Source organism: Hemibagrus wyckioides, linkage group LG08 (assembly GCF_019097595.1).
Source record: "Hemibagrus wyckioides isolate EC202008001 linkage group LG08, SWU_Hwy_1.0, whole genome shotgun sequence".
Taxonomy (NCBI): Eukaryota; Metazoa; Chordata; class Actinopteri; order Siluriformes; family Bagridae; genus Hemibagrus; species Hemibagrus wyckioides.
Genome location: NC_080717.1, coordinates 21798142 through 21824303, shown reverse-complemented (window position 1 = coordinate 21824303; position 26162 = coordinate 21798142). Strand labels below are relative to the sequence as shown.

Below are 26162 nucleotides of genomic sequence, written 5' to 3'. Positions count from 1 at the left end.
TATTAGCATCAGTATATAACATGTAAAATATTGTAAAACGCAATCTTTTGGGGGGAAAGCAGCATATTTAGGCACAGATCCATCCATTTTCCGTACCATGTATCCTACACAGAGAGCCTGGAGCCTATTCCAGGGGACTTGGTGCGTTAGGTAGGGGACACCCTACCTATCAGTTACACACACACACACACGCTACAGGCAATGTAGAAATGCCAATGTCTTTGGACTGGGGAGTAAACTGAACTACCTGCAGGAAACCCTTGAGGCACACACAGGGAAAAGGAGGGAATCAAAAACCCTGGAGGTGTGACGTGACCAGGCTAAACTACTAAGCCACCATGACTCCAGGCACAGGCTTATTTTAGTCTTAATTCAGGCTTAATTTATGTCTTAAAATAAAACTCTGTTTTTTTTACAGTCCAATTATTTACCTTAAATCTTTTTATCAGTAGAAAGACATATTAAAGATGCAAAAGATAAGGGGACGATCTCACTGACAAAGACAAAATACAGTTTCTGTGTATTTAAGTGGCCACTGAGTATACAGGCAAGCCATTCTTTCATTCTTTTTCTGTATCTGCTTTATCCTGGTTATGTTCACTGTGGATCTGGAGCCTATGCAGGGCTGAGTGAATTCACTCTGGATGGAAAACCAGTCCATTGCAGGGCACTACACATTCACAGACTCATTCAGACCTAAGAGAACTTATATAGCCTACCTTTACAGTGGTGTGTGTGTGTGTGTGTGTGTGTGTTGATTGGTTGTAGGAAACCTAACAGTAACCCAAGCTGAGGGTTTAACCCAGCACCCAAAACTATAGTCACTGTGCTACTATGTATTTATTATTATTATTATTATTATTATTATTATTATTATTATTGTATTAGCTCTACTGAGCATGCGCGTAGCTTTGTGAATGACATTGCACACGCGCCGTTTAGTGTGTGTGTGTGTGTGAGAGGGGGGCGGGGGCGGGGTTGGCTTGCGCCGCTCTAAAAGGCAGAAGGAGATGCGCTCGCTGCTTTTGGCGGATTTTATATGAAGAATATAAAGCATGGCGCGGGTGAGAAGCAGATAAGTGTGTGTGTGTGTGTGTGTGTGTGTGTGCATGCGTCGCTGTGGATCTCCGGTAGCACGGGACAGGATGGCGAGAAGCGTGCGTGAGGAGCGCTGTGTGACATCACCACCACACAGCGCGCGCTCTTACACTATTTATTTTATTCTCCTTTTGCAATGCACTGTCTTCTACCAAAACACAGGTAAGGATGAAATAGACTCTGTTTTGGTAATGGTACAATCCAGGGTTTTACATGAAGTCTCCACTTCTAGAGATGCATCGCTGTTTTTGTTGTGTGTGTGTGTGTGTGTGTGTGTGTGTGTTTTGGTCCATCAGCGCACGCGGGCGTGCTGAGCAGTTTGGACCGCTATGAGGTAACTTACCCTCAGTGGCTGAACCACAGAAGCAAAAGAGCAGCTCATACAGACACAAAGGTGAACAAACAAACAAATATCTTTCCACATGTGGTTTTAATTGTAATGAAAATAATCTTGATTTTAAAATAAATTTTAAAAAAAAATTGAAAAAATATTAAGATAAATCATTTATAAGGATGAACCAAATGAAGGCATTGATTACATTTCATTTAATATGACTGCAAGAAGAACCTGAACATGATCACACATTTTCCAGGTTGTGCGATCAATTTTCCCATAACCATAAAAGTGAAGTTAAAAGTGATATTAAACAAATACTGTCTGTATGAATGTTTTTTCTTTTTTCAACTGTCACTGCGAATAAAATCAGTACTTTCTTCCATCATCAGCATCCATCAGAGGTAGACATCAAGATTACTGCAGAGGGAATGGAGCTGGTTCTCCAACTGCAAAGAAATGAGTGAGTGACTGCTCTCTGTGTTTGCTTACAAAGATTCGAATCACTTTTCACTTCATTCTGTTTGAGCCAGCTTTACTTTTCTACATCATTATGGGAATAGTAGCACTATCACGGTCCATAAATACGTGTCTTAGGGTCAGATTAGACCTGAGCAGTTGTCCATGTGTTGTCGGAGTGTTTAGATGTGTGCGCTTTCACAAAGAACCATAGGAGACCGACACCTGATCCTCCTGCTCAGGGACACAGGAAGTCAGACATATGGTCTCACATGGTCTCATGTACCTCCGTTGAGAGTTTGGCCATTAAGTTAAAGTCTCTCTGAGGCTCTTTAATGATCAGCAGGATCCGGTAGAAGAAGAATAGACTTCTTATATTCTAGCAAAACCTTTTAAAAGCTAAATGCTTCCATTGTTCTGGATGGTGTGAGTGATCCATTCCTAAGTGTTGTATCTGTTGCCTCTGGTGATGCTCAAACGCCCTACGGCTCTAAGCTTTATCTGATTAGACCCATCATGAAGCACTCATTAGTTGACGGAGTGAAGCTTCATTCAGATAGCGACTCCATAGCGTCTGACTGTAGATCCCTCGGGGGAAACACCAACTGCTGGGTCAATCCAGGGAATAAACACCCACCCTGAAGCAATGCATATTCTTCTAACCATTTAAGCCAATAAAAGCCCAGTAAACCATTGCTCATCAGCTGCAAATTCAACTGAGTACTTAGGGAAACAAATTGTAGAAAAGTGTAAGAGACTCTTCTGAAGTCTTCTGAAACGTGAACCATCATGGCTAGTGTAGATCTCCAGATCCAGTGTTGCTGCTTATCTAATCAGATGTATTTACCTAAATAATACAGTTAACGGCAAACCAGACTTACAGGGCTATAGAGTTTAGGTCAGAAATGGGGGTGTTTTCATTTTATTTAACTTCTCTGGTTTGGCATAGCTTTTTCAACAAAAAAGGACACAACGAAAACAGAATGTTTGAAGTGAAATAGTCAAAAAACTATATGTTTATTCTCCTCATTTGGATCTCATCAGTTCAGAGCCCATGGTGCTAGTCAAATTGATAACAAGTGGCTCTAAGCATCACTATAAAAAAAAAAAAAAAACGTTTTATTTATACACATAAACCAATCATTAATGGTTGAGCATTAAAAATTTGATGTCAAGTATAGCATTAGCACATTTTGTGAACCTGGAACGGCGATGAGAAGGAATGATGTAATACAACATCTGGAGCAAGATCCTTTGTGAGAAATTTATCTTGTTTTATTGCAGTCCACAGCGACATGTGTGTAAGCTTCACAGTTGTACAGTACAAAAACTACACTAAGCCTTGTGGCTTACTGTAGCATTGAGTATGTTTTCCTGAGTCTGGCTTTTTTGGGAGAAATGACTCTCATTTCTCTCATGCAGAAGGATTCACATTTGCTGAAAGATAACCTGAGCTACATCACAGCAGTGTTGCTGAAGGGAAATGACATAAATGTGGTTTCTAGTAATGGCATTTGGGAACGCTTTGTACTTTCTGTTGTCATCGTTCACTAGTCATCAAACGGACTCCTGTGAACTGATAAAAAAAGAGCTTCACGATAACGTTCCATTGATCCATTAAATCATTAACTTCTCTCTGCTACTGATGTGTTCAATTTACATTAAGACACAAGGCCATGTGAAAAGAGACGGTACTTTTAAACCATTGATTCCCCTAATATCCAGCATACGGCAGCTGGACACTGTTTGTTTTTGGGCTATAGTACTAATCACACCTTTCCCCTTAACCCTGACCATTCCCACTCTCACTCTCTCTTTGATTTTTTTTTTCTGCATTTATCTTTCTCTGCTTTCCATCTCCCCTGCCCTCCCACCTCTTCCGTTCCTCTCTCATGTCCCCTCTATCTCTCTCTAAAAGGGGGTTATCTATGATAATTTAATTTCTAGCTTAATGCCCAGGAAGGTATCGCAGCAGACCAGACAGCATCCGTCCAATGTCAATGGCACGTCCTTGGTACTTGATATAAATGGTTAATATCATGTGTAGAATAAAGCGAATAGTGCACTACTCTATCGTCTTATCAGGAAGTTTCAGAGGTTGTGTAATTTGTCGATTTCTTGCACACTGCTCAGCTTTAAGTAAAGAGCTTTTGAAACAGTTTGTCATGGTTGCACAAGTGTTTTCTCACAATTTATACGTTTGCATTTTTTACCCAAAGCTCCAGTTCTCCTTGTCTGCAACAGGGTGCATTCATCCAGAACAGAAAAGAAGCAGCAGTAAATATGCAGGCTTCTGTAGTTAGTGGATATCATCCAAGCCAGATCTGTCTCAGTCAGGGTGTGTGTGTGTGTGTGCCGTCAGCGTCTCCAGGCTTTTAGCCTAATGAATGCCTGGCCAGTCAGCTCAGACGGGCTGTAGCTCACGGGAGCCCATTTGGTCGATTGCCAAGTGCTGACTCAGATCTTTGATGGAGAGGAAGGGGTTGGAGCAGGACAGAAGGACATGCAGGTCTTCAGAAGGGAAAACTCATAGATATGATATATGAGATTTCGAAGCATAATGGAACAAAGTAGTACACACTACTCCCATTGATAAACTCGAGCAGCATGTCAGGCAGAGGGTCCACAGGTAAAAGTATAAAGTCATAGATTTACTGAGCGATATGAACATAAAAGTACAAGAAAACGGACAAAAACGTTTGTGTCCAGTGTCAGAATCATGAAGAAAATTGTAAAATGTGTGTCTCAGTCAGTGCGTATCTCAGCTTTCACAGGTCTGGAGTTGAAGTCTTTTTGAATATCTAATTGGATGATCTCATCATGCTTATATTGGTGGCTAATTTTAAATAGCAGCATGTTTTGAAACACTACACACTAATTAGTATTTCAGAGGAGGCAGATCTGATTCTCCCTGTTGAATCAGTTGTTTTTCAGTAGAATCAGGTGAGGCTTCTGCTGAATGAAAACCTGCACCCATTGTGAATAAAACTGGACATCCCTGAATTAAACAGTTTTGGATCTAGACATCCATTCAGGAACAGACTTGGCTTGCTGTGAGGTTATTTCTGGTCATGTCTTTTTAAAACTAGCCATTGTAAATAATTCCTTCATTGCTTCAGACTGGAGACACATGAGCAGGGTCTCTACAAGGCTATTAATCCTTCTGCTCTGTGTTTGTTGTCTTCCACACCCACATGTAGGCAGTCCATCATGTTCTGACCTGTGTCTTTACCTCAGCTCAGTCTGTTCCTCCATCACTCTGCATGGTGGCCTCACAAGGGGTTTTGAGTTCCTTGCTATTGTAAATGTTTGAATGTTTAGGAAATGATAACGAAGTATGCTGGCTCTGGTAAACCCAGTGGTGGAGACACATACATTATTATTTTTTTCATCTTGTCTCCCTTTTAGGCTTAGAGATTGGTTTACATTACTTTTTGTGGTGACCCCACACACATTTAATCATCTGCAGTGTCTCTGTCTTAGGCAATGCCCTCAACTCGTGTTGTCTGACCTCAGCTTCTCTCTGAACTCCTCAGCCTTTGACATTTTCAAAGCCTCGGCTTTAGCAGTGTCTTTATCTCTTTCTCATTCTCACCCCTCCTCTTCCTCTGCCTCCTCCTTCGTCTTCCCTTCTCACTCAACCTCCATGTTTTGATTCATCGTTCCTTTTTTAATTTTTTTTCACATAAAACTCCCCTCCCTCTCTCATTCTTCAACTGTTTGGGGTGATGTCATTGGGCACTGAGAGAACGTTGCCCACTGACACCCCTCTAAAATGATAAACTGAGCTCTTTGTTTCAGCCTTTTGCCAGACGTTTATGTCTCAAACACACACAGCACTAAATCTTCGGCTTCATTTGGCTCTGCTCCCACTGCTCAGACCTGCCAGGATGCAAAATCAGCTCAGTTCATTTTGCAGTTTGGTGGGGTGACATATTAATGCACCAATCCCATTATGTCCCGCGCTAATGATGACGGAAGAGAAGAGATGGAACAAAAAGAGCAAAAGCGATAATGGAAAAGGAAAGAAGAGAGCTTGTGAGGTTTTTTTAAGCTTGGCCACAGTTCAATATATTGAGGCTGTATGTTGTTATTTTGAGGCCAGACATGTCTTTTTGACACTAATCTTTAAGTTCTGGCCATGAATTTGTACTGTTTGTAACTTGAGAGCCCATGATGTAATACTTTTTAAGGTCATCATAGTTAAAATGTGGCTTCCTGTTATTTACATGAACAAGGCAAACAAGTCTTCAGGTGAGAAGAATAGAGAGGAGCGTACTTTATGAACCCCCAAAGAGGAAATTAAGTGTCACAACAGCTACAGCCCAAGAGCAACAAAGAGGACTAAGACTTTTACAAAACTTTAGAAGTGCACAATAAACTAAATATACCAGTAAGAAAGATTTGTGGAAAAAAAACACAAGAATAAAAATACACATATTCTGCATAAAAATGATCTTTTCATATATTGCAGGTTACTGTATATAAGACATGTGGGAGGACTAGCTATAGCTATCTTCATGCATCAATCAAAAGTTGAAGTAAAATTGAATTGTCATAAATAATCTCCATACTTAAGCTCTGAAATAAATGTCAAGAAAAAATATATAACATATATATATATATATATATATTGCTACTCCATTGGCACATCCTCTCTTGGTAGAGAAGGGAAAATGAAGAATGAAATTGAATAAAGAAAAGAAAAGGAAAAAAGTCAGTGTATTGACCTCCTTAAGGTTGCTCGATTTTTTAATCAGTCTATTTATGTTCCAAAAATGAATGTTAGATATCAGAAACACATACAAATGTACACAGATTTGAACTCTCGCATAGACGTTGCTTATACAAACTGCCTCTTTAACCTTTAAACAGAGTCATGGAGAAAAAAAGGCTTCCTGATAATGACTAGGCTTTACAGTAATTATGATTACTCAAAGAGAAAGTTGTCATTTGGGCCGCATGGCTTTATAAATATTAGGAGTCTTAACGTGAAAGGGCTGATCTAGGCTCAGCACTTCTCTGTTTGTACTGACCCTACATTAACATACTCAGAGAAATGTAATCCCACTAGGACTTTAATAGATAGTTTTGCTTCAGATACTACGTTATCCTGTTGCTAAATTGGTACATGGCAGAGTTTGGAGCTTGCCAAGCTTCTTAATCTGCTGCCATCAGCAACTGTAAATACATTTTAAGCTTACACAGCCTCCCATAATACAGTGGTCTATTTTTGAGACATGTGTTTTATGGTGTTCCTCTGTAGGGAGAGGTTAGTGGTTGCATGGAATCTCTGCCAGGGTACCACTTAAAAAGGCCAGCTCAGTAGTAGCACTGCTGTGATACAGTATGCAAGCCGCTGAGACTCACTCGCTCTGTGCCTGTGATGTGATACATCCCAGTTTTTGGGGACAATAGAAAAATTGGTTATGGATTGCTATGGGTGAGATGTAAGACCATGTAGATAACACAGATGTAAAAGATAAAATGGGAATGATTTGCGCATCGGGGTAGTGAGCAATCGACACATCTTCTGGTATGAAGAGGTTACATGCTAATTATTATAAGTTAACCTCTCCTCCTTCAGAGTTATACAAAACAGACACATAAAGCCAGACCTCAGTCTCATAATTTTTCTGTTGTGGTCAGATTTAGGGGTTTTTTTTGTGTACATGGCTTAACATCTGACAGGCAAATGATCCCTGGATGTTTCATCAGGGGGAGAAAATAAAGCTACATATTTCAGATGAACTAAATTGGACCAGCTAATTTATAATAACGTTTTGTTAAAGTTAGCCATCCTTGCTGGAGAGATATATTTCCCGGGTGTTCTGTAATGTGATATTGAGGAAATGCTTCACAGCTGCTTGTTTAAAGTGTGCTGGTGCTATAGTTAGTCTCCTGTTCAGTCCACTGATTGCACGGTGTCACGTCGCATCAAACACAAAGGATGCTAGGGGAACAAAGCTACAAGGTCCTAGCAATCAAAGCCGAAGTGGGGGCAAATATCAAGGTTCAAAAACGAGCACAGGGTCACAGAATGTGTTAATACGCTTTGAGCAACAGGTCCAGTTTGCTAGCCATGCAGTGATGACTTCATCAGAAAAGACTGCTGCGTCAGTTAATAGTCCTGCACAATACACTGTTTAACCCCAATATAGCACCAACCAAGGGTCATTATTCTAACAGCTAAGAAGCGTCCTTGTTTCTTCTTCATTTTTAAGCTCACTATGTAATGACGACTTCAATAGAGGGCCATTATTCTAATGTTGCCTCTGGAAGGGTTCAGTTTAGAGCCGTTCAAGTGCACTCTCTGTTGACCTCAAAACATGTTCCTGTCCTTGAGAAAGAGACTAAGCCCATGCATGGCTCTGAACTAGCCACATAGCCATAATGGCCTCATGTGACCTCAGTAACTGGAGGAGTTGCACTAAGTTTCTTCCTGTGTGCGGACTGATCCATGCTGAAATCCTGAAGACATTACTAGAGCTTTTCACATTGGAACCTATTTATTTCAGTGATGTTTATTCACTGAGGCATTGTCCAAAAAAACTGCAGTCTTTGTTGTATTGGGTGTTACTTTCTTAAGAATACTTTGAGCCAGTGACCTGATTTTGCAAATGCCAAAGTGAAATAGGACATCACAGGACATTATAGGACATCACAGGACATTATAGGACATTACAGGACATCACTGATTGGCTGACAGCACCATGTGTAGTTCCTGCACTCTTGCACAATATACGATGTAAAATTATACTACACAAAGAAATTGTCTCATGGTTAAATGCTGCTAATTTCTAATTTCTTTCTAAGGGGCATTCTGCTCTTTTGCAAATGTAATGGATTTCTTATCTTAGCCACAGACGTCACACCCACAAACCATTGTCTGATGCATTTGGCACAAAAAATGTGAAACAATTCAGGAGTCGTCATCTGATTGGTTGGATTCTACGGGATGTCCAGGAGACGCGTCCGTCGCATGTTTTTGTCAGTAAACAAAGCTGTCATGATGCTCTGCTTTCCTTATAGAAGAAAAAAGACATTGTGTTCACAGCTATGACAAAGAGCGCCTATGGGGATCAGCTAAACAGTGGATTTTCCAATCGATGTGAAGTTGACGATACAGACTCATTAATTTGCACGGCATTCTTCAATGAACGATCTATGGTTGCACGTCCATTGTAGGGACATTAACTTTACATTTTCACACCCCAGAACAAAAGAAACTGTGATTGGTTGCTTTACATGTCAGTCAGACGCCCTCTTGCACGGTCCTTGGCTAATAAAAGCTGCTAGGGAGTCCAGAGCGTCTGCCATCAGTCCCAAGACTAATAGATTTCATGCTTTCTGACAACAACTATTAGGCTGAACTCTGGCTCTTTGGTTATTATTGTTATTATTATTATTATTATTATTATTATTATTATTATTATTATACTGTTTATCAACAGAAAAGCAAAGCTGTGTACTCCAAATGATTTCCATATTGTCTGAAATCTCTGAGCCTGGAGTAACAGCTGGGATTCTAAACATACTGGTTCCCAGTTACTACATTCATTTGTTTGCACTATGTGTCATAATCCCTGGCTATCCTTGAAGTTGATGCCCTGTCAGGCCCTGCTATTAATCATGAGGCTGCTAATGTTAGTGCACTGTAAAGCTATTTGTTGTTGTGGCTGGGTGCTGAGGTGCAAATGTAATCTATAGCCACAGAGGTGCTTCGGAAAACCAGCAGAATTTAATTTCTGAAAGGTTAGAAGCTTCTTTCCTGTTTAAAGATATAGGAGATTATAATTGCAGGCTGTTCATCAGATATGGAGGGCGGTGTTATAAAGAGTAAGTAAAGGTGAAAACAGGCTCAAGATTGTGTCCCAAATGTGCCATTTCAGACAAAATAACCTCAGAAGTACTTCATTATTAGCCAGTAGACCAATTTCACCAAAATACATGCACACAGAGAGACTGTGTAAAATGACTTCCTGTAAGACTTATTTATTGCATTTTTGTCCCCTTTGCTTGCAATGAAAAGTTTTTTCACATTATCAGTATCAACGTTAACTAGTCAGCCAAAGAGTCCAAGCCAAATAAAGGATAGAAATTCATTTACAAGTTTTAGGTTAAGGTAACGTTACCTCACATTAGCTAGAAGAAGCTAGATTTGTAGTTAATTAGTATAGAGTGTGCTAACGTAGTGTGCGTAACCTTTAATTAGTGTTAGTGCTAGTGTTAGCAAACTAGTGTTAGTGTTAGTTTCATTAGCTTCATGACTTTTCTACTCACTTTGCTTGCTCAATGTTTGCCATCCTTGCATCTCAACTTGCGTTGAGACTTCAGTGCAGTTTGCAGTTCCTTTCTTTCACTGTATTGTCAGTGTTGTGGTTGTAAAGTTTTCTTGAGAAGGAAGTGAAAACCTTCAAGTGTAAAAATGTAGGCCAAAAAATGTGAGATGTGTGGCATCTCACATTTTTGCTTTCATAAGAGTCAGTTTTAGAGTTGCTTTTGAATAATAGTGACTGATCTTATGCCAAAAAGGATGGCAGGCCATGTTTGATGCTTTTTAGTTCAGAGAGAAACGACTTAAGTCAATATTATGCCATGAGGCTGTGCAGGCGGTGCCACATTGTGGGTGGTTCCTGTGAGGTGGTCATGAGGTCGCAGCCCAGGGGAGCTGGAATGTCTCCAGCATTGTTGGAGTTTCCAGTATAAACAGTGAGAGATAGTCGTCCTCCTGACAGGTTTAACACTGAGCAGTCACCAGCCACTGACAGATCCAGTGTTTGTCTGTGGGAGGTGGAGGAGGAGTGACACAGTGAATGGTGGAGATTTAAACATCCGCACGTCGAGTATAGGTCTACACTTAATGTGGGGTGGGAAAGTTTGGTTTCATTGATGGTTTCCCTGCAGTGTTGGGTCTGGTTTTCAGACTTACTTGAACCCTGGTGCATTTTCGCTAATCTTACATCATCAGAAATGGACATGAAGAACACATGACACACCATTTATTTTTATATGTTTATTTTAAGTTTAGTGGTATTATGCACAGTACGGTATCTCACCTCTTCTCTGTCTCACATCATTCCCCTGCCACTCATGGCACACATATCTGGTGAAAAGTCATCATCAGCTAATACACACAATACACACATAATAATAATACACACATACAGGTTACTTTACTTCCTGAACAAGTACGAGTTGCATTCATGTTTACGGGAATTACAGCACAGTTCCAGTGCAACCGAATTTACACCACCTCCTACAGGTAGTTTCAGTACTGTGGTTCACTTTCCGGGCCACATGTCAGCTTTCACATTACTAATTTTTCATGCAAACCACACTCTGCAAGTGTGAAAAACCGCCTTAACGTCAAAGTGCATGGCAAATTAAACGGATATTTATACACAGAAAAGATAACTCTATGTTTCTACTCTTGTGATCTCCTTTTAGATGCAGCTTATGATTGTAGTCCATGCATGTTCTCTGTTGGAACAGGTTCATGCTGTGCATTCCTCCAGCCGCACCCCAGCAAGTGAAATCCTATGCAGTTATTTTGGTCAGGACGAAGGTCACTAGTTATTCCTGACACCCCAGCACAGCGAGAATTCCTGTCTGTTTGACCAGCTGTGGAAATCTGGATCCTCATCCATATCCCAGCATAATACTTGAAAACTAATACTGAGAAATATTAAATTTTTATATAATATTTATTTTATTTAATATTTAATATTTATCCCATGATGAAACATTTCTTTCCTGATGGGAGTGGTCTCTTCCGTTATGACTCCACCCCACAGGGCACAAGAAACCACTGAGTGGTTTGATGATGTAAATCATTTGCTATGGCCTTCACAGTCATTGCAAAACTTTTTGGAGATCTCTTCAGTACAGTTCCAGAGAATCTACGCTAAGACACATTTCAGCCGGTCTAAAGGCCTCGTGGCCTTCCTGCGATTTTTCCTTTAATTTGTCATCGTCTGTATTCTTCTTGACCGAATATATGCAGCAAAAAGTTTTCTGCGTTTTGAAGTTCCTGAAATTCTGGTTAGATGTGATGTTATGATTCATCACAGTTCTTAGAAAATAGATGCGGGAAATGAAAATACAAAGTCATTTGTAGATGTGATGCGCTAAGAAAGATGAGCAATGGTTTTGATGCAATTGACCACAGTTTGTAAAAAAAAAAAAATAGTAAAGTAAAAATGTAGTAATGGTAAAATGAAATTTATATATATATATATATATATATTATACAGAAAGTAGACTGTGGTCATATTATCAATATGATTAGGTCTTTTGTAATTAATTTTAAACTGTAATATTAATCAAATGATTAATGACAAAAAATGTTTTTTTGTCTTTGTTTGTTCCAGAGAGCTCTTGGCCACCAACTATCAAGAGATATGGTACGGTCCAAATGGTTCACGTTATTTCTCCAAGCCATCCAGTAGGGTGAGTCCATTCTACTCACAGCACAAAAGTCAGCACAAAAGAGTGGGAGCTTCTTTTCTCACTTGCCATTTTTACCGTTGTTCAATTTTATATTCATGAGCAATCCAATGTGTCTTCTGATTTTTATGTATATTTGAATGGCACCAAATCGCACCACTATCAGCAGGTAGTCGAATGGCATTGTGGGTAATGTAGGAAGCTGATAAGTTTACTTTGATTGAAAATGTGTCTGAAAGAATTAAACTTAAACAAAACAGTTCAAAATTTATTTACAAAATATACATTTAAACTTGGCAGACGTCCTTTTCCAGAGCGCCTTACATTAAGGGCTTTGCTCAGGGGTCTAGCAGTTGTAGCTCGGTGGACCTGAGATTCAAGCTCACAACCTTCCTATCATTGGTCCAACCACCTTAACCACATCCCTAATACTAAAACATATCACATGTTAACTGTAACATTTCATGATTAAGTTGTTCCTTGTGGATCTTTTCTTTAAAGTCACTGATCATGCAGAATAGATGAATCATTTTGGATGAATAACCTTTATCTCCTGGTGCAACTATCAGAGCTACTATCAATGACATGGCATGCAACAAATTATGACACACTGCTGAGCGTTTTAAAAAGAAGAAGACATCATTACCATGTTAGCCACATTCCCACACCTAGATATAAACACTAGAGCCTTACTGGAAAGCCAAAAATGGAAGAAGCATTGTTGCGTTAAAATTGGGACTTTTCTAATGATGAATTAACACACACACACACAAATCATTCATTATTTTAAGAACAGGAGTGGAAGCCGCCCACAGATCTAACTAACTATAAATCACGTAGTATATTTTGCATCACCCAACATTTTAACCCCTTAAAGTCTCAGCTTGTTAGTCACTCATTCAACCTACAAGGTAGAATTCAATAGTTACTCAGAATTATAGAGCAGCTTATAGGAAAGATTTATAGCCACGAAAGTGAGCAGTGTTTGTCTGAACCCATCATCTGGTGTTCAAGGGGCTGAACTGACCCTCTGGCACTGCTGTGTGTCTTTGGTTCCAGGATCACTGTTATTATCATGGCACAGTGAGAGGAGCAGAGCACTCCAGTGTTGTTCTCAGCACCTGTTCTGGACTCAGGTAAGAGCAATGGAACTGCATGCATTTCTTATATTAGTTTTTTCTGCAGCTGCTGAATAATTCACAGTAAGTACTGAGTAATAAGCCTGAATGTAAATAACTAAACAATGCAGTGGGGTTTTCACAAGAACATTTATCATTCCTCATTTTAAGAATGGAGTGAGAAGCAAGCACATATATACTGACGCAACCATCGTGATGAATTCTGATGCATTTTCTCAGATCTGACCTCTCTCTAGATAGCACAGTTGGGTTGAACATAAAGACGCAGTAATCGCCATGCTAGTTTTGTAAAAATAAATAAATAAATAAATGAATGAATGAATAAATAAATAAATAAATGTAAAAATAAAAGTAATAATAATAATAATAATTACAGGAAATTGATGGGCTCTGGGTCACAAGCAGCAAAGAATGAATTAATAAACCAACAAGCCATATTTATATACATATGTATCCACAATTAATGTGTTACAGATAAAAGTTTTTCTGTGTTTTCGACTAAAAACTGCAGCATCAGAACTAATTGTGTACATGTCTGAATGTCTGAAAAATCTTTTGGTTCCTCTATCATGATACACCGATAAGGAAGAAGAAGAAGCAGGAAAAGAAGATGGCTTTACCATGTTACCATATGCCATGTAAAGGGAAACTTAAAGGGTTCATTACTGGAAACCGAAGAGGAAGTGGAATTGTTGTGTTGTCTGAAAATCAGAGGGAAAAATTTCTAGAGCTGCAGCTTAACTAATAGTATCTTTGGAAAGGAACAATTTAAGGACGAATGAAGTGACTGAAGCAACACATTTGTCTGTTCACACTAATGAGCTACAAGTCACTTGTGTTGTTTGTTATTATGTAATATTCTTATCCTTGTCTACGGTCAAAATCTAGCAGATTTCTTTAGTGTCCTTCCTTGCTACTATGAGAGGTTGAGTCAGAACAATGTTATAGGGTATATACGCCATTGGTGTAGACGAATTGAAAGGAAGTAAAGTGGAAGTGAAGAAACGTCGAACCACACGCTCCAGGTTTGAGCCGAGGTTTCGTTTGAGTCAATCGTTTGTATTCGTCTCTACTGTGTCAGACCAAATTTGCTTAGAATTGAGAAAATCTCCCCTTGCCACTATTGCTGTAATCAGGACTGATGAATGATTTTCTGTCATGAGTGTAAATGTAGGGTTGCCAAATCAATCTGAATAGGGTCATTTGTAATACCATTGATTTGTTTGTTTGTTTGTTAGAAATATTTGTTTTTCTGCCCTGGGCTGAGCTTTAAAGTGTAAATTAGAATAATTATACGTTTGAATTTGTTCCTATTTAAGCAAAATGAATAATTTTTTCCCCCAAATGTTATACTGAACTGACCCCATGAAAGTGTCAATCTTTGGCTTGCTTTTTGTCCGTAGCTATACTTACTGTAGTTTACACCTACACACATAAGGCTGATTTAGGAGCTTGGTGAAAGAATCCTGTTTATGTGCTTTTAATAAATGTTACTTAAAACTGAGCTTTGAGTAACAGGCTTCCTGTGTATGTGGAAAATACATTTTTCTTTACGTACTATCACTGTTTGTGGTTTTAACGCGTAAGTAGACAGAGATTAGACTGAGAAAACACAGAGTGTCAGTGAAATATAATTCCAGTGCATGACTGAACGGTCTTGTTACTTGTTCTGGATGAGCCAAAGACAATGTGAATATGTTGCAGTAAATCTTCCCGGGCTTCAGTATCAGTGCTATGCAGTGTTTCTGGGTCACCCCAGTTCTTAGTTCACTGAGTTCAGCGAAGGCAAGCATAGCTGGATCTCTGGGCTCTGAGTGGGATGACACGGCATGTATGGAGTGTTGTTTCGTGCTGTGTGTGATGTGGAGAGTCGGCTTCCTGCCTGCGTTATACAGAGGGGATGAACAGGCTTGCATTGAGTGACACCAGAGTCTCAGTACCACTTCGGACAGAGCGGGTTGAATACATTTACAAATTAATAGGCAACTTCTGGAACGGGGCAGATGGCACTGCCCTTGACATTACTCTCAGAATCTCTAGTTACTGATTCTTATGCATGCACACACACACACACACACACACACATCCCTCCCCCTCCAGAATGCCTTTTGCAGCTGCACACTATACCTCAACTTAACATGTGTTAGATATGTTTGTACATGTGTAATTCTGCATGCTTTTTTTAATTATTTGTAACTTTCACATTGATTCCTTAATGTGAATGTGTGAATGTCATTTTTTCTTGCTAGATAGTTTACACTTAGCCTGTTTTGTTTATGATTTTGTGTGTGTGTGTGTGTGTGTGTGTGTGTGCACTGTCCAAGGATTGCACATCTGCAAGGTTTTTTTTTTCTCAATCTGTATTATTCCTTGTCCTGGGCTGTCTGTGTGTTTGTGTGTGTATGCACATCTGTTCCTGCATGTGTGTAGGTTGGGAAATGTTAAAGCCGCACACTCCTAGATACTGGAAACAATGCCATCTTTTTTTCCTTTTCTTTTTTTAATGTGACCCTGGCAGCTGTATGTTCTGTAAACTTTAGTTGGTCATTAAATGAATTTCATCCTCCTGCTGTTTCTAATCATCTTGGTCTATATAAAACAAAAATGATTCAATTAATTGATTGCTTGAAGAGCTCATTATCTTATGGAGATTTTATGACTCTAGAGCTAAGCGTCAGCACAGACCTGGCTCAAATGAGGAGCTTTTATTGTGTCTAATCATTCATCTTTAGTAATCTCTTTATTGCTAGTAAGAACGAGAGTGGATCCAGGGCCTATCCTGGGTACAAGGCAGTACAATACACCGGTGCATAGACATACACATTCATATCTATGAGCAATTTTTGAATAGCCAGTACATGTAGTGTTATGTGTTTGTGATGTCGGGGATGGATGTGTGACAACGGATGTGAATAAAAAGTGCCCGTGTGTGCTGTAGTAAGAGCATCTGAGGCTTCTGTTAGTCACTTTCTGTCTCGTTCCATCTCCAGGGGCATGATAGCGTTGAACCACAGCGCAGCCTACGTGATCGAGCCTCTGGCCAATCACAGCGTCTCTCAGGGCCATGCAGTGTTCCGTGCTGAGAGCCTGAAAATACCCATGAGCACCTGCAGCCAACACCACGGAGGAGAAAACCACACAGACAAGCTGGACGAGCTGATTGGCGGGATTGCACAGGCCAGTCATGCCACCAGGGTGAATATATATCAAATCAGTCATCCAGGAAACCTGATATTTATCTTTGTCACTGGTGCACACATTAAATCAGTGATGCCAGTAATTAAGAAGATGGCATAGGAAGTGATATTTTACATGTCTTCAAGTCAGTTATATTTGGAGACAATGAGTCATTATGTTAGTATCACCTCAGCATGTGTGGTTTTGTATGTAGGAAAAGAGAGACATCAGCCGCAGTATGAAGTATGTGGAGCTGATGATGGTGGCTGATCACGCTGAGGTAAAAGCACAACCCACAACCAAAGGAGACTTTTATACATTACTGCATAGTGAAATTCTTTCCTCACATATCCCATCCTTGAAGGGTTGGGGTCATAGCACAGGGTCAGCCATGATGCACCTGGAGCAGGGGGGGCTTGGGGCCGTGCTTAAAGCCCCAACAGTGGCGGCTTGGCAGTGCTGAGGCTTGAACCCCAATCTTTTAATCAATAACCCAGAGCCTTAACCACTTGAAAAACCAGGCACAAATACCATAAATTAATCTGGACTGTAACTCAATATTTCATGCACTCTAGTCACAATGGTATTGGAATTGCATGTGTACAAATAAATAAAGAACGGTTGCATCCCTTGATTAATCTATTGTAGTAGGATTGCAGTTGCTTTTGTTTGATAAAGCTGTGAAGCTCTCGGCTGGCGCCAGAGATAATATCTCTACTTCCTGTCAGCATCGATCTGCCTCTGCACTAATGCAGTGTGACCTAATGATGCCTGTGTATAATGTGTGTGCATGTGGTTAGGAGAGTGCAGGGGTCAGAACGACATCATGACCACTGTTCTGTCTCTGCTGCAGTTTGTGAAACATGGTAGTGACCTGGAGAGGACAAAGATGAAGCTACTTGAAGCTGCTAACTATGTGGACAAGGTAGTAACAGAAAAATAGGTTGTTTATATAAGAAAAATATTATTCAGCCTGTTTGAAATGCTTTTTCTCATTTCAAGCTTTACATTTTTTATATTTCGTTGCCAGGAATTTTTGCTCAACTCTAGACATAGAAAGAAATGATCTGCCTCTTTAAAAGCAATGCTGAAATAAAGTCAAATTCTTCTATCTTAGCCCCTATGTTGTCCAGTTTTAACCCACTGCAACTCTTGACCCTATCAGTATTACAAAGCGCTGAACATCCGCGTAGCCCTGATCCTGTTGGAGATTTGGAATGACAAGGATAAGATCAACGTAACGGAAAACCCTTACAGCACCCTGGAGGCCTTTCTGACCTGGAGAAGAAAGCATTTGCGACAGCTGCCCAATGACAACGCACAGCTCATCACGTCAGTCCATCAACCAATAGCATTAGTTGTTAAAACTAAACCGTGTATCACAGACCAGCCCTATAGTAAATGTGGATGGAGAGTAGTGTATTTAGTGAAATCGAAAGCGTTTGCATTGTGTATGGCGGATCTGAGCAAGTCTTTTGCTGGCTGTTTTAGGGGTGTGCCATTCCAGGGGACTACGATAGGACTGGCTCCTCTTAAAGCCATGTGCTCAGAGCACCAGTCAGGAGGAGTTAACTCGGTAAAAAAAAACCTGCAGTATTATTCAACAATCTGTATCTTTTTCCCATATGGACATGGCTCATCTCTCATCTCTCTCTGTGTCTCTCTCTCTCTCTGTCTCTCTCTCTCTGTCTTTCTAGGACCACTCTGAAATTGCAGTTGGAGTCGCCGCTACCATGGCTCATGAAATGGGGCATAATTTTGGGATGAACCATGACAGTGATGGCTGCTGCCAGGCCCTGCCTGAGGATGGAGGATGCATCATGGCTGCAGCTACTGGGTGAGACTCCACAAATATCTGTAAACACCCAGCGTCTCATTATATTCAGTTAGCTAATTAGTATAAGACGAACATCTGGAGATTTTTTGCGGGTGTTTTATGTAACGGAATTTAATGTATAGCTTTAACAAAAACAAAACGTTTGAAATTTTACTTTGTAAAAAGACAGTTTCTTTTTGTCTTCACCTTAACCTAGTTTTGTCAATGTGCACTATTTATAACATAAACTACTATCATGGCATTACATTCATCTTCATTAACTGCAGTGAGTAAATCCCAGTCCTGACCTCAGTGGAGCCACAGCCTGGAGTAGCCAAGGAATACAGACTATGATTCATTAATACACCCTGATATTCCCATCTAGGGGCAATCTAGAGTCACCAATCCACCTCGCACCATGCTTTTTGGAAGGTGGGAGGAAATTTGAGGACCCAGAGACACCCACAGAGACACTAGGAGCATGTGTGAAACTCTACATAGGCAGTAATCCAAGCTCAGGGTTGGACCAGGCGCCCTGTATCTGCACCACCGTGCCATATTTCATGAACACTGAATATTTAATAGAATCTATTAAGTTGAATGAACTAATAGAATCGTCAAATATATTGCTGTTATCTGAAGCCGCTGGTTGTTTGTACTTTCCAGGTCATATTTTGCATCTAAATGGAATAAGAAGAGCTCGTTAAATTACCGCAAAATGAAAAAATTTACAGTATCTTGTTTTCTGCACCATGTGGTTAACACCTTAAAAGCTTAACTTTCGTCTGGTTGGTGTTTTCTTTCTTTCTACAGACACCCATTCCCCCGTGTGTTTAACCCGTGTAACCAGGCAGATCTGAAGCGCTATCTGAACTCAGGTGGTGGGAAATGTCTGTTCAATCTTCCAAACACTCGGGTCATGTACGGAGGCCAGCGCTGTGGCAACGGCTACCGCGAGGAGGGGGAGGAGTGTGACTGCGGAGAGGTGGAGGTGAGAGCATTACCCGCACTCTTTCACCTCTGTCTCTGAGGTTTTTCTGTCTCTCTTTTCTATTTTTTTTTATCTTGTGTTATAGGAATGTTCAAGTCCGTGCTGTAACGCCAATAACTGCACGCTGAAAGCGGGTGCTGCATGTGCCGAAGGAGTTTGCTGTGAGAACTGCAAGGTATTTTAGTCGTTCACAACTTTCTTTAGCGATGCATCCTGCAAAAAATCTTTCTCATCAGCTTTATTTCCTCTTAGCTGAAGAATCCAGGAGTGCTTTGCCGTGCTCCGTCGGGTTCCTGTGACCTGCCCGAGTACTGCGATGGTAAATCAGAGTCCTGCCCTGCTAATTTCTACCTGGTGGATGGCAGCCCCTGTGCTCATGGTCAAGCTTACTGTTACACAGGCATGTGCTTGACCCTGAAGCAGCAGTGCCAGTCTCTCTGGGGGAAAGGTAAAACTGGTCAGCTTAAACAAATCTGTCAAGCATATTAGCTTTATGATCTGAGTCGAACTGAGTAGGGTCAAGTTGAATCATTCTAGGTATATTCAATTGCAATAGCATTCAAAATTATTTTCTTGCACTATATTATAGAAATGTGACAACAATACAGAGGCAGTACAAGATAATCACTGGGCAACATGTTATGATTAAAGTTATGGTACACACAAACAACAAGATATAATACATGCCACTGTTGGGCCCTTGAGCAAGGCCCTTAACCCTCTGTGCTCCAGGGGTGCTATATCATGGCCGACTCTGCGCTCTGACACTAACTTTCAAAGATGGGACATGCGATGAAAGAATTTCACTGTGCAGTAATGTGTATGTGAGGCTTCTTGTGCTTCAGTATACAGTTTTTAAAAAATCCAAATTTGTGAATATATTACATACAGTGACCATAAGAAGAATGTCTATATCTTAAACCCAATAAACATAAATACATATTCAAATAGACAGGAGGTCTGACACCAAAAATGTGCCTTGTTTTGAAAAGATGACAATGCCATCTGTGGGTCCCTTAGTGAGTCTGTAATGTATAAACAGTTCATACTTTGTATAAAGAAAACCAGCAGCATGTCATGCCTTTATTCCTTTTGTATTAGAGCTGAGTTTAGGAGCATGAGAAGAAAGACGAGATCATGCAGAGATCAAGAATGATCTCAGATTCAACAATCAGACAACTGTTATAGAAATAATAATAATAATTATATGAATAATTATAAAATGCTTAGGTTCATTGCTTTGCCTTCATTGTCTATAAATAGGACCTAAATTAATTTTTTATTTTTGCAACTGCTAATAGTGCCAGTGAGCATTCGTCCTAATTGATTTATTAATGGCTAAAGGTTTTAACATCTGTATCACACATGGGAAAGCACACCATTCTCTGTGTCTTCACAGATGCTCGACCTGCTCCGGATCTGTGCTTCACTGAGGTAAACAGAGCTGGAGATCCCTACGGAAACTGTGGCAAAGACCTCATGGGTAAATACAGGAAGTGCACTGAGAGGTGAGCATCATTTGCAGAAAGAAAGATTTGAAGATTCAATGGAGAGACATGTATTTACATAGATTTCCATTTAAGGGATGCTAAATGTGGCAAGATACAATGTCAGAGTTCTGCCACCAAGCCCATTGAAACAAACGCAGTCTCTATCGACACCACTATCCGCAATGGCCAGCATCAGATCCTGTGTCGAGGAACACATGTCTACCGACCTGGCAAGGGAGAGGAGAGTCTGGGAGACACACTTGACCCTGGGCTGGTTATGACCGGAACCAAGTGTGGGGACAATGCAGTGAGTACTGAGTGCATGTAGTCGAGTATTATTTGGACCATTGCCATTGACCATATATGTTAATGCCTTTTATCTTCTCTCTCTCTCTCTCTCTCTCTCTCTCTCTCTCTCACTCTCTCTCTCTCTCTCTTTCTCTCTCTCTCTCACTCTCTCTCTCTCTCTCTCGCTCTTGCAGATTTGTTTTGGTGGTGAGTGTCGTAACGCATCCTTACTGCAAGCGGATACGTGCAACGCCAGGTGTCACGGCCATGGGGTAGGTGCTCACTTTGGTACAATTTCACTGTTGATCCGCCAAATCTTTCAGGGTGTCTTGGGTTCACAGAGCAACTTCCTGTCTTCTCATCACCCTGTTAGCTCATAACTTGTCGTTTAGTCATGCAACAGATTACATGCAATACAAGTGAAAAGGAACAGATCCCCTTCAGGGAAGGTTGCTATGTGCTTAGTGCTGCAGTAGATCATGGGTTCACATTCTTATCAAGGGTATAATGTCCTACTTTTTCGCTTCAGTAGAGGTTCGACAATGTTCAACAAGATAAGAACGAGATGATGAGAAACAGCATGCCAGATAAGAAACACAGATGACAGGACTGTTGATTAACCCTGCATGTTTTCTGTTATAGATGTGTAACAACAATAAAAACTGCCACTGCGACCCAGGCTGGGCACCTCCTAACTGTGATAAAGCGGGAAATGGCGGCAGCGTGGACAGTGGCCCTGTGATCATAAAAAGTGAGTCAAACACCTAAATATACATATCATACATACACTCAAGTACTTTAGGTCATTAGCATGAAATTTACTCATATATTCTGCTTGTATTTCTCCCCCTCTACGATGATATGCTATCAACATGTCAACTTTTGAGATCTTGGAATTATACGTTTCTGTCTGGGCTTTGCTAAATGTTTGCGCTTGAGTTGATAAAATTGATCTGTATATCTTGCGCTCCTTAGCTTTTGAATGCACAAGCACTTTAATCGCAAAACACTCAGGACAAAACGGTGCCACTTATACTTAATCATCAGAGGTTCAGATGTTAATGGCAGACATCCACTTCAATGCATTAGCTACTGTCACAGAAGTGATGGAAAGAAAAAGGGTTGGTTTTTATTTTTTCTGACAAATATTTAATGAATAGAAATTTTCAACTATCATGAATAAATGAACCAATTAATGATCATTTTATTTCTGAATACCTTATTGGGACCTATAATACTGAACATATTAAACATTATTATATTATTGACCGCAAGGTATGATGGATATAACTAGTCTACATCCATGTTAAAAGGCACGTTTTTGTGAATGAAACAAAGATAAATCATGTAAGTGAAAAATATTAAGTGAAAAACAGCCATATTTGAGCAAAGATTTTAATAGACAATAGCTTGGTTGTCTTCCAGCATGTATTTGCTGCTTTCTAGCATGTTTTATTACATGAAAACAAGTTAATCCTGCTGTGTCTTTAATTCTTGTTTCCTTCATACAGTGTTCTTTGTTGTGGTTTTGACGATATGGGTGTTGTCGCTTTAAGTGGCTTCATTTGATCTTGCAGGCAGCCTACATGCTCTCCTGGTGCTCCTCCCTGTGGGTCTCTGCATTGGATTGGGAATTCTGTTCCTCTACTGGTGCTACAAGTGGAAGCTTCATTCTTTGAAAGACGTGGCTCACCCACCTCACGAGATGTAATGCTGAATTTCACTCTTGCTCGTTTTCATCCACATATCATCTGAGTTTTTAATGCATTCAGTTTGTTTTGCATTTCAGTGTCCCAACTACACCCGACTCCAAAACTCCTGCTAGTGGTCACGCCAACCCAACATTCCAGCTAAAGAAAACGAACACGGACAAACTGGTAATATGTCTATCAATAAGCTGCACTGGTGGTTTCAATACTGTATAATGCCATATTGTTGTGATTGTTTCCACAGGAAGCTAACCAGCAACCAAATCCTACTGGTACACCAAGATCGAGACATTCCGCCATCCGGCCAGTGGTCAAACCTCCACCGGTCCCTGCATACGCACTACAGCCGAAGAGTCCTCCAGTCTCAGAGACCAGCTCCAGCTCTCACTCATCTCCATCTGTGGCACCAAAATCTAGACCGAACCCTCCAAGCAGACCTCCTCCGCCTCGTCCTGTTACCAAACCCACTCAGATCAAAAAGGTGTGTTTCACTGATCAAGGTGGGGTTTTTTTTTAAACTTGAGAATATATTTGTAAACCACTCTTGGGTGTGTTGTTTTTTATTAAGGAGGAGTTATTTGGAAATGGTCCTCAAGTATCACCAGCCTTGTTGCAGAAAGGGAGGACCAATCTGACGCCCTCTGCTGGACATCTGAGGTAATCTACTGCAGAAAACTAATAAAGAACAAAACTGTCTAAATTCATGTTTTGTTCATCTATATATAGAGAGAGATGGGTGTTTATGAACTGTTTTGTTCTTCAGGACTCAGACTGAAGCCAGTGGAAAAAGTTGAGGCTTTATCAGACTTGTGGAGAGCATGGGCATTACTCTTCTATGCAGAGGATTCTTAAAATGGCGTACTGGAACAATGTGCAACCTTCAGGCATGTTTACATCTTTACCAGTGGCTGTGAAGACTGCCTACGTCCAACACCATGTTTGCCTACTACACTTGAAAAAAATCCTAGTGTAATATACTTGTTGCGTTGAACTTTGTTTTGGTGCTCTTCCAATGTTCATGTGCCATATCTGTACAGTTTATTATCTACCTATTTATTACACAGGCTACACCGACATGGGGCAAGTTTCTAGATGTTGCCTTTCAGTATGAGCATTCAGAATATGTCTTTCTTATAGTGGATCGCACGCAGTATTGAAAACAATGACACGTTGTGCGAGCAACACGCATTAACTGGAATATCGTACGCGAGTTTTGCACTTTGTGTATGAAAAAAGGAAATGTTTAGCAATAATATGCAGGAGATACTGATTAATTGTACAGTAGTTTCGCAGTAGCCTGTGTTTTTTTCCCTACTGCATTTTCTGTCTCTCTTTTTATTTTACTGCGAAATCTATCAGGAGAATAATTGCAAAATGCTGGAAATTATATATGTAAACAACGCAGCAAATCGGTTGTGGCCGTTCTGTAACAATCTAGTGAGACGAGCCTGCTTTTTATTCTCTTCACTTGCTCCACTTTGGAGAACGTGACGAAATGCACCTTATGATGTTTACAATAAGGGCGTCAGGGAATGTATAGTAAAGACATACTGTACAGTAAATTTAAGACTCTTAGCTTTTAAAATGTTTGTTTGCTAGGATAAGCCTTTGAAGGTGTCTTAGAGATAATGCCACCACAGTCCGTACAGCTTTTTCACAAATATACCGTGTTATAGAGTTCATCTCAGTCAGTCACCAGAACATTTCTTCTAGATTTTAAGGCATGTGTCTTCAGTCTGTTCGTCACAGTAATACTAACATTTGTAAACGCTCAGAATCTAACATAGTGTACATAAGGTTTAATTAGCATATGTCTTAGCATAAACAGCTGAATGGGTTGAAGAGTAACCTTAAATAGATTTTGCTTTGTGTGTTTTTTTTTTTATTTCTGCATTGATTTTTTTGTACCTTTTACACCCTTAAGGGTATGAAAATCATACATTAGAGGAATGTGGTTGACACTGATGATTGTGTTAATGGCCAGGTATACTGATGCTGTAAAAGAGGGATCATGTAAAATGAGAAACCGCACTGTGAACCTCACGATAATGACAAACAAACTACAGAATTAACTGGAAGGACCATTTCGAACGCTGCCTACACTAATGTAGTGCTATGGACTAAATACACAGCCTGTTGTCCTGGGTTCTTTGGTTTACTTGCACCTTGCGAGACATGCGCTTTCTGTTATTAAGGGAAAAGGAAATTAAAGTGTTGCTGTAAATTAATCCTGGCACTGGAGTGAGCCAATGCCGTAGATCACAGATTGATTTTGAGTTGCAAAAGCAGATCAAATAAAACTTGATTAAAAAATGTTTTTGTCCTTATGATTTTTGGCACTGTTTGGACTTTGCCAATACTAGTTGTATGATTATCACATAATATTTTGTCTTTATCTGTGTCTGTAAATAATGGATGTAATAATAATAATAATAATAATAATAATAATAAATAAAGAAAGAAAGAAATAATAATAATAATAATAAATAAAGAAAGAAAGAAATAATAATAATAATATATATATATATATATATATATATATATATATATATATATATATATATATATATATATATATATATATATATATATATATCAGCAATAAAAGGCCAAGCAACTCAGGGCCACACTCAGGGCTATGGGCACATGGATGTCACCCAGGCCTCATGGTAAGCACGTGCACTGACATTACGGTGATATGGCCACTTTCCTTTATGGCACCTTAAGGGCAAATTTGTGTGTACACTGTGGCCATATTGTTCATCCTGGCAACTATCCTTTCAAAAGTCCTAAAGACAATGGTTCAAAAGCTCATTTGTGCTATAACTCTAGGAGGAAATGGTTAAATGCGATTTGGACAAAATCAAAGGTGAATGAAACACAAAATGGCTGATGTGGAGACGTCAAGTTTGATGAAGCATAAGAAATTTTGTTCAAATATCAATATCGAAAATGGTGGTTCACCAGTATCCTTCCAGGATTTAGTAATCCGTTCCTAACCCAATTTTAGCAGTTTTAACAATCTCCTTAGTTCTTTTATTTCACTGCGTCAGTTCAGGTTACAAAACACGCTGGCAAATGAAACATATTCATCATTGCAGCAATTATTTAATGAAAGGCTCACTGATGCACGTGGGGAGTGAAGGCTGGCCCGTGTGATCCGATCCAACAGACGAGCTACTGTTGCTCAAATTGCTGAAGAAGTTAATTTA

The 26162-nt window shown here is 39.9% G+C and overlaps 1 protein-coding gene across 3 annotated transcripts; it reads left to right on the top strand.

The window, feature by feature from the left end:
- Positions 1–977: 977 nt before the first annotated feature.
- Positions 978–25260, top strand: adam19b (ADAM metallopeptidase domain 19b). 3 transcript variants are annotated; one of them, XM_058396625.1, is made up of 23 exons: positions 979–1260; positions 1395–1492; positions 1825–1895; positions 12265–12343; positions 13400–13476; positions 16470–16674; positions 16871–16936; positions 17510–17581; positions 17822–17988; positions 18148–18232; positions 18354–18493; positions 19286–19463; positions 19549–19638; positions 19716–19911; positions 20863–20971; positions 21047–21260; positions 21436–21513; positions 21884–21992; positions 22819–22948; positions 23031–23118; positions 23195–23431; positions 23519–23607; positions 23714–25260. In XM_058396625.1, exons 1-23 carry the CDS (start codon positions 1110–1112, stop codon positions 23742–23744), a joined length of 2760 nt encoding a protein of 919 aa, XP_058252608.1. In that variant the 5' UTR covers positions 979–1109; the 3' UTR covers positions 23745–25260. The 3 variants fall into 3 exon arrangements, with proteins under 3 accessions (XP_058252607.1, XP_058252608.1, XP_058252609.1); XM_058396624.1 differs by having other exon boundaries at positions 978–1260; positions 17822–18232; XM_058396626.1 differs by lacking the exons at positions 17510–17581; positions 17822–17988; positions 18148–18232 and having other exon boundaries at positions 980–1260.
- The last annotated feature ends 902 nt before the right edge of the window (positions 25261–26162 follow it).